Source organism: Salminus brasiliensis, chromosome 21 (genome assembly GCF_030463535.1).
Source record: "Salminus brasiliensis chromosome 21, fSalBra1.hap2, whole genome shotgun sequence".
NCBI lineage: Eukaryota > Metazoa > Chordata > Actinopteri > Characiformes > Bryconidae > Salminus > Salminus brasiliensis.
In genome coordinates this window covers 27,875,803-27,890,051 of record NC_132898.1, presented here as the reverse complement: position 1 = coordinate 27,890,051, position 14,249 = coordinate 27,875,803, and the positions used below count along the sequence as shown (strand labels likewise).

At 43.1% G+C, this 14,249-nt stretch overlaps 1 protein-coding gene across 2 annotated transcripts; it reads right to left on the bottom strand.

The window, feature by feature from the left end:
* Window positions 1-145: 145 nt before the first annotated feature.
* stimate (STIM activating enhance) lies at window positions 146-14,113 on the bottom strand. Of its 2 annotated transcripts, XM_072665991.1 has the most exons (9): window positions 14,064-14,113; window positions 12,865-13,986; window positions 9,590-9,638; window positions 7,652-7,747; window positions 7,374-7,495; window positions 5,710-5,822; window positions 4,726-4,803; window positions 3,885-4,034; window positions 146-2,445 (listed from the first exon to the last, which is right to left on the bottom strand). In XM_072665991.1, exons 2-9 carry the CDS (start codon window positions 13,076-13,078, stop codon window positions 2,329-2,331), a joined length of 939 nt encoding a protein of 312 aa, XP_072522092.1. In that variant the 5' UTR covers window positions 13,079-13,986; window positions 14,064-14,113; the 3' UTR covers window positions 146-2,328. The 2 variants fall into 2 exon arrangements, with proteins under 2 accessions (XP_072522092.1, XP_072522091.1); XM_072665990.1 differs by lacking the exon at window positions 14,064-14,113 and having other exon boundaries at window positions 12,865-14,056.
* Between the last annotated feature and the right edge of the window lie 136 nt (window positions 14,114-14,249).

The following is a 14,249-nucleotide window of genomic DNA, read 5'->3' as shown; positions in this document are numbered from 1 at the left end:
CTTGTCACATGCTGAGAAACATCAGATTAATAATTAGTAAAGACAAAAATGAAAAAGGTCAGTCTGACCCTTTCCATCCACTGTAATCAAAATCAGTGTGATCTCTTCAAACGGCTTTAAGAAAAATAAACAAGCAGAGAATTCATCATTTTCAGACGTTTATTGAAAAAGCATATATCATGATATAATGCAAGTCGTCTGTCAGTAATTCCAATCATCTAGTAAGTTTAGTAGTTCACCCCCCCCCCCCTCCATCTTATAAGAGCTGTCAGTCTTTATCAGAGAAAAGTCTCATTCCATTGGTCGCCATAATTTCATCAGCAGAGCTGGAAAATGATCCCGGTTCTCCTTTCTTCAGAGAACCAGCAAACCAGACAGCAGAGCATGGATGTAAATCTCTGTCTGAGACTCCTCAAGAGCTCTTCCAACACTCGGCCCATGAGCTTCAGTGTATGAGAGCGGACACCAGGAACAGTCGGAGACAGTAAACAGGTACACCACACAAGGACACGCCCACCTTACACGCCCTTCCCGGTTTTCCTCTGGAGCTACATCCGGGAGAGGCTGCCAAAATCTGGAACACACCTCCATTAGGTTAAGGACTTTTCCACCGTGAGGGTGTAGTACAGAAGAATTCCCACTTTACAAAATGAAAATCTGTGCTTTAGTTAGAGAATTCCCAACAACTCCAGAACCCTTTCATCAGGATTAGATCCTTTTCCTCAAACAAAAAAACAACAAGGAACAACCTGAAATAGGCAATCAGGAAAAAACAACAAAAAAATAAAAAGAAGAAGAAGAAGAAGAAGAAGAGCACACTGTCAGTGTAACCGTCTCCCAAAACGGACATGCCTAAAGGAATGAGGGAGAACACATAGGCACAAGGAAAGAGGAACCCTCGGAAGGCTTAGTATATAAATAATAGGGAATATCCAATGACCACAGTGATTAAAGGAATTGTGCAAAAGGTCACAGAGGAATTCTTTACCCAATTTCCAACCTGGAATGAAATGCATACAATAAACAAACAAGGCAACACACAGACACACACACACACACACACACACACACACACACACACACACACACACACACACACACACACACACACACACACACACAAATAAATACACACATGTAAAAACATAACCTTGACAAAAAAACAAAAACACACACAAGTACACGAGACCTCTGAGGCAGATGGAATTTCCAATCCAAGCATTAAGGGCTGGCTTTCGAAGACCAGGATGAGGCCCAGTCATCGACTACACTTTCCTTTCAATGGAGGAAATGTCAGGACTGTCTCCGGGCTTAAGTTATCTGGATAAACTGAGAAATCCTGCTTTTCAAAACATTCCCTGGGACTAGGCTTAATTCTTGAGCCTACTTCTGTTCAATAGAGAATTTCCATTGAAAATGCTATGGAGGTCAGGCCTAAGCTTAACTGGGTCTGGGAAAGTGAGCCCTAAACCTAGACGTGACATTCCCTTTAGGAAGCTGAAATGGTTGTTCAGTACACAGCTTTACTCGTCATACAGCCGGAGGAGGGATATATAGGCAGCTATGAAAAGCCTGTTCTTCACTATGTGTGAGCTTTTACAAAGGACTGCCTTATAACCCCGCCAGACAAACCCTTTATTCCTGAGTTTATAACACACACACACAATCCTTTGCTATAGCCGTTCCCCAAAATTCCCATCCTAGTCAGCACACTCCATGTTATTTGCATGTCCTGTATCTACAGTAAGAATTCTGATCTCATAGAAAGGACAATGTGCTAGTTAGTATGGACATAAATGAAAAGTAAAAGGTGTGCTTGAAGGCTGGAAGTGTGATTCACTGCTCTGTGCTCCTGCTGAACAGGCCAATTTTCCATGAAAGCCTCCATGTCGCCCATACAGTATATATATATATATAAATCAGACTAAATCCAATCTACAGGCATAAGGATCTCAGAGAGGCAGGAATGAAGAGGCTTAGATCCAGTCACCCAGCACAGTGTAGTCAGCACAGTTGAATGACTCCCACTGCTTCCTTATCAAGTCCTGAATCCCTCTTTAGGCTTCCTAGTTCCCAAAATGTATGAAGGGGACTGGAGAAATAAAAATCCCTAAAGAGAGATCACCAGTGTCTTGTCCTGCTTGAAGAGCCAATAGGAAGAAGATCAGGATATTAAGATCAGGCCCTGTGCCTCATTAGTCCTTCTGTAGCTCATCTTAGCACAGGTGTGATTATTTGGCTCCAGGCTGTTTTCTCTATTCCACCGGCAGAAGGCAGCAGGGTGAGTGGGTAACGTGAACGTCGGGGACCTAAACGTCTAAACCGTCATCAGACGGGGATGCCCAGCCTGTGCTTCTTCTTCTTAACCGGTTTAAGACCTGTCAGTCTACGTACATCTTCGTCTCCATCCGAATCCTCCATTTCATCATCTGCAGAGAACAGGATCTGTTCAGGAAAAAGCAAGAGTTACTTTTGTGTTCAACAGGTGTCTATATCTGATCTTCACACTTATGAGGTCCCGTCATACACATTATGTTTTCAAAACATGTTGGCTAGGAGTCTTTAAGCAAATATCTAGGCAGATTTTCAATATTTCTCGGTAGATTTCTGTAGATGCAGATACAGTGTATTTATATATACACAAAAGTATTGCGACACCGTTCTCAGACTGAATTATCCGCTGTTTTCCCTGAACTGTATTTCACACCATCAGAGCATCGGAACAGCATGATCAGTTTTTAAAAAGGTTAGCTTCACCTCATAAGATGGCAAAACACCAATAACATGCATCTCCCCAGGGGACAGTTTAAAGTGTTTTTTTTTTTTTTAGTGTGGCAGTAAGTCCTCTCCACCCAGAGCAATGCTATTATCAATGGCATCTAGCGAAAACAAATTCCTAAACAGTGAGCGGAATCTGTGAGCTTGTAATGGCTATACCCTCAGATCCACAACTGCCTGCAGAGGCTAGGACGCCACAGCGGAAAAGTAAAATGTAATACAAGGGCAAGATGCTTAGAAACCCAATAAACAAACAAGAGGTTGGGAAGGGTACACTTGGAGTGAACACAAATGGCCTATGCAATAATTAATCTTCAAGCAATGACTCGACCATGCCAAGTGATCCGGAACTGTTTACATGAACCCTTTACACTCTGAATGCCATTCCTCTTCCAACCGAGATTTCCCCAAAGGTAATGATTATGTGTTGACCTGAGAAGAGAAGGTACTGTCTAAAGGCTATGGGGCGATTCACGTCCTCAGACACACCTGCATCACAGGCCTGTAAAAGGACTGACTAATGGTAAGACCAACTCCAACAGCTACAGGAAAGGGCTTATAAATAATAATAATAATAATAAAAAAAACAAAAAGAAGAAGAGGTAGCCAGAGAAAGAACGACTAGTCTGAGAACAGGAAGGCTGAGTTATTGGGTGACATCACATTATGTAATGGCCTGGTAAAATGTTAAATGACTTTTTAAACTAAACTACTTAGGTTGATTTATTTGTCTATTTTGCCAAAGGCAGCATTTCCTCCAATGGCTATAATATTGTCAACATCACACTCAATGACACCTACATCAGCTGGCCAAATGTAATCCCTACATAAGACTAATAATTAGCCTCAATCTAGTTGCAGGCTTATTATTTAGTTATTACACATAATATAAATGTTCTTCTTTGTAACTGCCACTACACTGTACATGTTATCTAGTAATATGGTAACATGACTGAAGGCGTTAAAAAGGTAACTGGGACTGGGAAGAGCTGAAAGAGTTTTCTGAGGTCAAGTTTTGGTGTGTGTGTGTGTATAAATATATATATATATATATATATATATATATATATATATATATATATATAAATATATATAAGAAAGCTTACCTCAGACTCTGAGTCATCGTGAGACATTGCCCGTCTGTAGCGCACTTTGCTGCTGCCGCGAGAGTCGTCTCCTACCTCTCTTTCCTCCAGTTTGGCTTTTGTCCTTCCTTTTTTCATCAGGAAGTTATCTACTACCCAGAACATCAGAGCCTGGACAAGCATCCACACACAGATTGAGAAAGAGCTCAATTATTTATTCTAATTAATAAAATAAAAATAAAAAATAAATAAAATTTGCCCCAAAAACATCAGAACGGAACGGACTTAAGAGTAAGTCTGGACATAGAGTTAAGCTCTCTTGGCTACACTCCGGCCTCCGGGTTGGGTGAGGTAGTGGGTGGGAAGTCGGAATTAGCATAGTCTGCACAGGATGCAGAGGGAGTTGGAGGGGAGTAGCACAGCACATACTGGAGGCTACCTTAAGTACAAGGCAGATGCTGGCTTCTTGCATGAATTTCTGTTTCACCTTAAACGGTGCTGCAGTGAAGGACATGCAGCTACTAGCGCCAGATTGTAGGTGCTGCATCATTTAAGGTGGAATGTAAATTAAAATAAGAAACGGCCTATAAACTGCACTTTTCCTGCCCAGTTACCATTGAGACCCATTCAGAAGGAGTTACTGACCAGTATACATCATTAGATTATGCTCAGAGTAAGGTCATAAAATAATATACTCTGCAGACTAGAGACAATCAGCACAGACTCAGCCAGACTGCCCATCAGGCGTTAAAATCTGGGTTAAAATGGGGGTAGAGTAGTGCATCCCCGGCTTTAGGAGAACAGGGAAATTTGGAGGTCAGTAACCCTGTTTAAGATAAGCAAATTAACTATAATCACTTACGTTTACAAAGAAGGGTACGATTAACATGACAATAGCCAGCTCCAGATGTGGGTTTGTAATAGGGTTCAACATGGCAAGCTGTGGAAGACAGACACAGACAGAGTTCAACATTGCAAAACATCACATGACATTAAAAATATCTAAAGCTTGCTTAGTGGAAACTAGCATTACCATCACAAATCCCCAAAATTGAAAGCGAAATGCAGGGTTTCTGTATTAAAAGCTGGTGTGTAACAGCTGTGCTGGACTATGTTTATGATTTTTGTGAATGTTCTTCAACAGCAGGATACACGAGCAATAAAGAGATAACACACTGGTGAAATTGCCCATACAGCATGTCCAGAGCATTTCCACCATAGTTTGGTTATTAACCAGGTCTACGTACTATTTAAGGTAGAATGGAGAGTTAGCATTAGAAGCCAATTTTTGCTTTTGTTTTGGCTGCTAACTGGTAGAGTCACTGCACTTATCAGTTCAAATACAGCTCTGTTCTTGTTTTGCTCATCTCTCTATCTAGGCAGTTTTCCAAAAAAAGAGAAGTGCGTCTGCAGCAGCTCAGAATCATGTCTATTAATGGATGGATGCCACTTTAAGGACCTGAAAGTGGCTCAGAAGCTTAAAAGCAGATACTCATCCCTTTAAAAAAAAAAAAACCTGGATCTGCCTCCGATCCAGAGTAAATTTCATTCTGATACGTGCCTACAAACACACTGGCAAACCTTAGCCTACTGTAGCCTAGTTAAAAACCAGAATGACAACCTAATTCATGCAAACTCCCACTGAAAGTCACCTACACTAGGCTACAAAACAATTGGTGATGGTCTGAGCCTTATTTGCATATTGCAATCTTCTGTGGAAGGCCATCACTCGCAATCTTCTGTGTAGGTTGCTGTCAGGTTAACCATTTACAAGAGATATACTGTGAAGCCTGACTGAGCAACACCATAAAAAAAACACTGATTGTCCACGTGATGTGTGACTGACCTTCTTCCACTGCGGGATGAGCAGAACCAGGATGATGACCACCTTCTCAAACATCATGATGAGGATATAGAGCGCACACTGGCCTGCCCAGGCAGTGCACTGCACTGGCTCTCCTACAAACACACACACAGACACAAAACACATACAAAATGAGTCTAGTTCCTCAAGTTAATATGCAGGAACTCTAACAGACAAAGTATCAGAGAGAGTCTCACTGTGCTTACCAAGCAGAGCTAATTTTCCAAATTACAAACAACAAAAACGTGTTTGCTCAAATGGGTACAAAACAAGACTGTTTACACAGGAGTCAAGCGATACGTAAATGAGGAGAGCATCATTTCTCTGGCCCTCAATTCAACTACAATGACACTGTTCAGAAGAGCAGCTGAATGGATGACATTTGCATGCTATTAGCCCAATACTGCCGGTGCACTGGAGCGGATAACAATTTCCACAGCAGGTCTGATAACAAGCTTTTAAAATGGGCACAGCAAGGCTTTTTTGTTGTTGTTGCGGTTACTAAAACTGACAGCTCCACCAGAGGAGATTAATAACTGGAAATGACCTAGAACAATTAGCATCCCACCCCAGTAGTAGTAAAACTGTATGAACAATATGGTGGACAAATTAAAGAATAGAAAGACCCATGACTCAAAAACATACATGCTGAAGTATATTGTCACTGTCATGAAAAATCCTTGTATCTCCAAAATGACAACTTCACAGGACAAGGAAAAAACTTGGAAGTCAGTGTAATAAGATTTCTATTGGTCCTCCTGAATTTGTTGGCTCTGAGAAGTTCTAAGAAGGGAGGGTAGCCGTTCTGGTAACTTTTCTACATGGACACGGCTTGGCATGGAACAGGGGAGGGCTTAATGGCTCAGGGATCCAATGATATTTGCTGAAATTCACCTTTGTGCTGCAAGATTCTGGATCTTAATATTTCCAGTTCCAAAAAATTGTAAAGCTTGGATCTACGGTCTGCTACGGGCCTCATTCAACATCACCAGCACAGCATTAGCACGGCCCAGCCGCCAGGTCCATCCAATTTCGATAGCGTGGCAGTTGCGCAGGCCAGCTCACTTAGTGGAAACTAGCATTACCATTACAAATCCCCAAAATTGAAAGCGAATTGCAGGGTTTCTTGTTTTAAAAGCTGGTGTGTAACAGCTGTGCTGGACTATGTTTATGATTTTGTGAATGTACATTATCTTTTATGCCACGACCATGGCTATAGCTATCTGTTAACATAGGGCTAAATGCATGCCCAAGTTGTCACACACCTTCAAACCTAATAACGCAAGTTTCACACAGACTTCAAGTTGAGTCCAACATTATGTGTCACACTTCATCTATAAAATGTTAGCCTTGACGTGGTTTGGGACAGCCATGCATTACACAATGCTAACAGATGAATAATGGCTTTTGTGAATCAGTTAGCTTTGTAGCTGCAATGAAAAAATAAAGAGCGAAACTAAACTATAACGAGACGCTGTGCACCTTCTGGTCCTGATTTAGCAACCCAGGAAATGGGAAAAAAAACGGTAATCAGTGTAATGAGTCAACTCCGACCTGAAGCTGTACACTGTGGCCTTAATATTGACAAGTAGGATTTCTCAGTTATCCGGATAATTCAGGCAAATGTGAACAGTGGCCTAACTTACCGTACTCTCCAAAGCGTAGCGAATCCCACTGCCTCCACTCGACCACAGCGCTAACGGCCCTCACACCGCCATAGATCACCAACATACCCAACGTAGCATCCAACAGAAAGTTTATGAGGTATCTGGGGGCATGATCCAGAAAACGCACTCATCACAAAGGATTCACACAAACATAAGCACACTTAGAGAACCATACAGGACCACAGGCAACAGGTTAACACATCACGAAGACGACAAGAACGAAGACGACAGTGACAACACCTACGACGCAGACTCACAGTGAACATGGGTCCTCCTCTGTGAGGTCAGACAGGTAGACATTGGCAAAGTGAATGAACAGCATCCCAATGGCCTGTTTGGAGGTGTCCAGAAACCTGAGGGAGGTGGAGGGGTGGGTGGGGACAGTGAAAGGGAGGAGACCTGGTTAGCTCTCACCAGGCCACAAACGACCTTTTTTTTTGAGCAGCTGGAGCTGAAAGGGCTGTTAAGGTGGCGGTATACTTCAAATTAGACGACGGGATGATGCGGTGGGTGGAGTTTGTATGCTATGGTGTGCTCCATCTGCGAAACAAACCCCCAAATTAATGCAATTTGTTTTTTTCAAGACCTCCAAGACCTCACACACTTTAGGGTCAATTGGTCCATACCAAATGGCTGCCTATCTCACAGGCTATAGCAGGGCTGAATGTCAGAGCTCTTTAATACGGTACTTTTAAGTGTACCAACAGCAGACCGTAGATTTCCCTCAGTTCCTACACTGTCTGAAGTATACCGCCAGCTTTAGACAGATCAGCCAGGTACAGTCACAAGCACAAAGTGTTGTGTTCAGTGTTAAAGAAACACTATACTGTGTTTAAAGTGCCTTTTTCTATGGTGGAGTGAAAATACGCCCATCACTATCCATGGCCCAAGAGAATCCCAACCATTAAAAGGTCTAAATTGCTAAGTTACTGTATTAAAAGCTGGTGTGCAACAGCTGTGCGGGACTACGCTTATGATTTTGTGACTGTATATGATCCTATATACCAGGACCATGGCTATAGCTATCCCTTAGCATAGTGCTAACTGCTTGCCGAAGTCATCACACACTTATCAAACCCACTAAAGAAGTTTCAAGACTTCTTTAAAGTGGATTCCAACATTATTTGGCACACTTCATTTATATCTATCCACTATATTGTTGTTTGGGTATTAGTCTCCGTACGTTTTATCTGTATGCAATATTTGTTGACAGGGTCTCTGCCAAATAAATGAATGAATGAATGAACTGACTATCCAAAGAATGCATTTAATAAGTGAACACTTAGAGTGATCAGCCATAACATTAACACCACTGACAAAAACACTGACTTCAAGCCAGTTCTTGAAGGTGATGTTCGTGTTAAAAGCAAGGAAAATTAGCCGCTTTGACAAGAACCAAACCAGGAGGACTTAATGACTGGACCAGATCATGTACAAAACATCAGGCAGGTCTTGAGATTTTTTTTCCCCCCCTGGTATGCAGGGGTGGTCAGTACCTGCCAACAGTGGTAGGTGAACCAGCGACAGGGTCATGGATACCTAAGGCTCATTGATGTGACCATGGAGGCTCCACCTCAGAACTTACGAGACTTAAGCGATCTGCTGCAAAGGTCTTGGTGCCGGATATCACAGGACACCTTCAGGGGTCTTGTGTAGTCCATGTTTCAAATGGTCAGAGCTGATGTGAGACCTACTCAATATTAGGCAGGTAGGGTTTAATGTTATGGCTAATTAGTGTAACTGAATAATACGAAGGAATCACTTTTCACTGTTTTCACAACACTGGCCAGGACCAGGAAAGACCTAAAACATGCATTTTCTTTGTGGAAACTGGAAATGAAATATTGCCAGCATTCAAATAATCAGATAATCGCTAGCTCTCCTGCTGCTTCATGGCAATGACTGGTTCTAGGACTCTTCAAAACAGCTGAATTTAACTAAGCATATAAAAACTGTCACTAAACTGTGAGTTTTTAGACTGTAAAACTATTTTATTCCCATTCATCTGTGCTTTTGTTGCTCAATATAAAGGAGGCCAGGAGTCTGAAGGGACATTACAGAGAAGCAAAAGACGTTCAGCTTCAGTAGAACTATTGATAGAACCCCACACTGAAACACGGTACAGTATCACTTTAACACTGCGGTTCATATTGCAGGAAAAATAAGAGCATCTCCAACGATGGGGGATTGTTTACCAGATTCTCCAGGGTCTTCTTTCGTGCTTGGGTTCTCTGAAGCGTTTCACTGTGGGAAGAAGGGGCAGAAAGAAGCGCTTGAAACAAACAGAGCGGATCAATAACTGCTACCGAGAGAGTGCTGTGCTACTATATATGGTCCCCTGACTCAACTCACGGAGGTGCTAGGAGAAATTAGCGTTGTGCCACAACACTACTAGGAGTGAGCCTAGTTCCACTAAAGGGACTTGCCATACAGAAACAGAGCTTATTAAAACGACATGTTTTTTTAAAATAAGGGGTTTTGATGTAGTATTTCAGTGTTTAAGTCTAGGCTGCTTTTTAGCATGAGGCACAAAACAGGGATGGAAGCTATTTGTCAGTCTTAAAAGAGACAGCAACAGCCTTTGCATTTTCGAAGGGATTAAGAGAGGTTGGACTTCATTATGGAAAAGTCATTTGTGACTGTGTTTAGGACCCAAACTCAAACAAATGTCACAAGAGGGTCTCAGGGAAAGAAAGAAATACAGGGAAAATGTACAATATGGCTGCTTAAAGTGCCCTTTATTAGGGATGAACCTACAGAGACTCCTACAGATAAGGCACGTTCAAGCTGGCTGATACTGCCAGTTGTTGATATAGCTTATAAGAGCATACTGGGGTTCGATGCAATAGCTTTAATCACTATTTTTGCCATTTTGACTAGTGCAGTTGTCCATTTCATAAAGAATGGACAAATAGAAATGCTCCAAAATGACTTTGGCTTCCATTAACGTTAAATGTTAAAAAGGTTTCCCCCCTTTTCTCTTGTACATTTTCCATTTTAAGGTTTGCTGTGATGCACGGCACTTGCAGCAAGCAGCAAAAACCCAAGACTTCAAGCTTAACACTGAAAACCTGCCCACAACTGCTGAGCCACATGGATTAATACTGAATGAAGACTGTGGTTGGTGTGGGGCAACAGATAACTGGGAGACTAGAGTTCAATTCCCAGTCTGGGTGACTATGCTGCGCTACACCAATAAGCGTCCTTTGGCAAGACTCCTAACACTACCCTGGTCCACCTATGTAATACTAGTTACCTTGTAAGTCGCTCTGGATAAGAGCATCAGCCAAAGGCTGTAAATGTAACACTGCGAGCATCAGCAGCGTGGTGCAGAATTAGGCTTTTCCGGGCTTCACTTAGCTGTGCTTTTATGTAAAACAAGGGAAATGGGTACAGCGGGCTTTGTGGTGTAGCAGTGATGTTCTCCACTGCAGCTGCACATGTTCCTCACTTACTTTCTCTCTGCCTACACTGCAGCAGCTAGAACCAGCCTATTGATCAGAGACAGTGAGTGACTGCATCCCCTATAAAAATAAAGCTCCCGCTGTTTCTGACAATGGTGGCTTGTTGTTGCGCTGCTGGTGACAGTGGCCAATAGCCTACGTTCAACAACTGGCCTATGCTCCCGTTTACCCACCAAGCAAGAGAGATCCAATCTTACCATTTTTAGTTTGCATAACATTCTGATTGTGCCGTCATGCCCAACTTGTGTGCAACAGATACTCAAACTGCTACAAGAACTGTATCCATACAACCAGCAAGGTTTTTAAGTTATTATCTGACTAATAAAATCTCAAGAGACATAAATAATCTGGCAATAATCTGCATCCAGACCCATGCAGGAAAAAAACCAAAACAGACATCAGCTACACAAGGGACTCCAATTTGCCCGGCCTTGGAAACTGCTGAACTAGTCTTTCCTGTGCGACTAAGGCACGCACAAGTGTGAGTTATGCAAGCGCACACACGCTTAAACAAACGCTAGCGCTGATATATTAACTCTACAGACTGTGATAGACCTCTGTAGTGCCACTGAACTCTTCTCAGGTCTTCACGAGTGACCAAAAGTACAATTAAGTGGAGTTACAAAATAATAACTTCAATTTAACATCCTAAAAATTCCATCTGCACCTTGTTTACGTGTTTACGACAAGTCTGTGCAACCCTCCACCACCACCCTGTCACCTTCCTTTAAACCCAGTCATCCATCGTTCCTGGTTCTACATATCACAGAGGGGCTTGGCTCTGGCTTCCTACCACAAAGCAACTCAAAATCCCTCCTCTCTTATAGACTTCTTCCAAATCATCATAAGCTGTAGTTAACAATAGCAATAGCAAAGCCCATGCTAACTATAATTAGTGGGCAGTGGCGCTCTGGATTCCAGTGGGTTCTCCAACTTGACCACAGCATAAACACATTCAGCCAAAGCTTCAGGATCCTGTTAACTAATTGTTTGTCATCATGCATCCTCCTGAAAACTTGCTGTTTTCGAAAAACTAGAACTGAAACTGAAAAGCAGTCATGGAAAGTCTTCATCTACACTCCTAAAAAAAAAAAAAAAGGCTGCTACGAAGGGTTCTTTGAGCGATGCCATGGAAGAACCATTTTTGGTTCCATTAAGAACCATTTTAGTGGCTCAGGGGTTAGAGCGCCGGGCTATCGATAACAGGGTTGTGGGTTCGATTGCCGGGCTCAGCAAGCTGCCACTGCTGGGCCCTTGAGCAAGGCCCTTTACCCTCTCTGCGCCTCAAACGCTGGAACTGGCTGAGTTGTGTGTGTACTCACTGCCCCTAATTCACTAGTGTGTGTGTGTGTGTGTGTGTGTGTGTGTGCGTGTTCGTGTTCACTACCACAGATGGGCCAAATGTGGATGACACATTTCACTGTACAGTGACAAATACCTTTACCTTTAGATGTGTAAGAGTGAAGAATCTCTATGAAGTCAAGGTTGGCCACATCTGGCCACTGGACATAACTACATCTTTAGGGGCATTATATCATAAATCAGACAATATCAGTCTAATAACATCACATGGCATAACACATCCGATTGGTTAAGATGTAAAGAAGGTTATTCAGAACGGTTTGATCAAGAAACTTCTTTTCAGCCAGACACGCAAGCAAGCAGGGCGATGTGAAGCCCGAGAGCCTGCACCGTGCCCCTTCCAGTGCCACCACTTCCACTGCACAGTGGTTGGTGTAGTGGGTAACACAACCACCCTCCAGTAACATTCAGCTCTTCAGTCGATCATCTAAAATCAGACCCCTCTGAATGCCTGTCTACATCTCAAAAGACAAATCTGTGCAAAATCTGGTGGAGGTCTCTGAAGGCTTCAGCCCACACTGGCAGAACCAAGCCTGCACCTGACAGCTGCCAACCTGGACCTGGATCAGGACCTCTGAGGGTGCAAAGAGCAACAAGTAAGAAATCAAGGGGTGTCTGAATACAACACGAGTCAATTTACTTACACATAAGGGTGCTGAAGGCCACCACTCCTAGAAGGCCTTGCAGGAAGATGCCGAAGGAGTCCATCAGGTCGCCGTTGGCGCAGCCCTTGATGTCAGAGCCCGGCTGTGAGGAGTTGGAGGGGGCCAGAGCGGACAGACTCTGAGCCGGTGCGGCGGCGGCGGCGCCTTCCCCTTCTCCGGCTCTGGACAACACACTGACTCCGGCACTAGCCATACTGGAGCAATGTTGACTACTGTTGTTGTTGTTGTTTTTTTTTTTTAATAAAGACCTCCTCAGTTCTGTGAACAACTAGCTAGCTAGCTAACGAAACTACACACTAATGGTGTCCAATCGATCCATGGATGCCTCGCTTATGGGAAACACCAGCTAATGGATTTCCCCCCCTCTTGCATTCCCATCCTGCTAAAGGATCCCCGACAGCGATGGATGTTGTAACACAGCGCCCATAAACATAGACATATTCTTGCATTTGTCATGTAAAGCTCATTTGTAAGCTAGCCAGCCAGCTACCTAACATCGGTTAGAAAGTCTTGGGTCAACATCCTAATTAACCGCTAGTGGTTAAGTAGCTATAGCTAGTTAGCCAGCCAGCTAGCTATGCTATGCTAAGCTAAGCTATGCTATGCTAGCTAGGTACCGTTGTATTTGAAGTACTATTGACGCTACTGGTATTTATAGCCATAACTTTAACAGCATATATTTTATAAATATAGCTACAGTTGTTTATTGGTGCCTTTGCTCTTTCTGTTTGTGATAAGAAACTAATTCGGAGCTCCGGGAGGTTTTAGCTATGCTAGCTAGCTACAACACCGGCTAGCTAGGGCTAGCTAGCTCCGACGCTGGAGTCCCCGCAGCTGGGCTAGCAGAGCACAGCCTACAGCGCATATATGTCAAAAGCACAAATAGCAGGGCTGTATAATTTAGAGTTAACTTTAAAAAGTTAACCACTGCTTAAATTCAACAAAGGCTTGTTGTCGAAGGAATGTAAGGACTTCTCTTTAAAACGCCACTACGACGAAGCTTGGTTGGAGCCCCTGCCGGCTGTTCCCCTCCCAGCTCAGTCCTCGTAACGCAGGTCTGGAACCAGGGCACTTGTCTGAGACCCCCCACTCCACCATCACCTGTTAAAATAAAGACGTGTAGATCATGTATGCTGGCTAGATCCCTGGACCCCCGTATTTCCAGCAACTTCATTTACCTCTCAGTATGTGGAGACTTCACATGACGTGTGTGGGGGAGAGTACAGGATGCTGGGATTTGTAGTACAGCTACTGAGAACTGGGGCACATCTGTTCCCCCCCTGGATACACACTTGCTTATATTTGTAGGAAAACAGTATATTTATTTTGCATTTATGACATTCAGCAGATTCTCTACTCCAGAG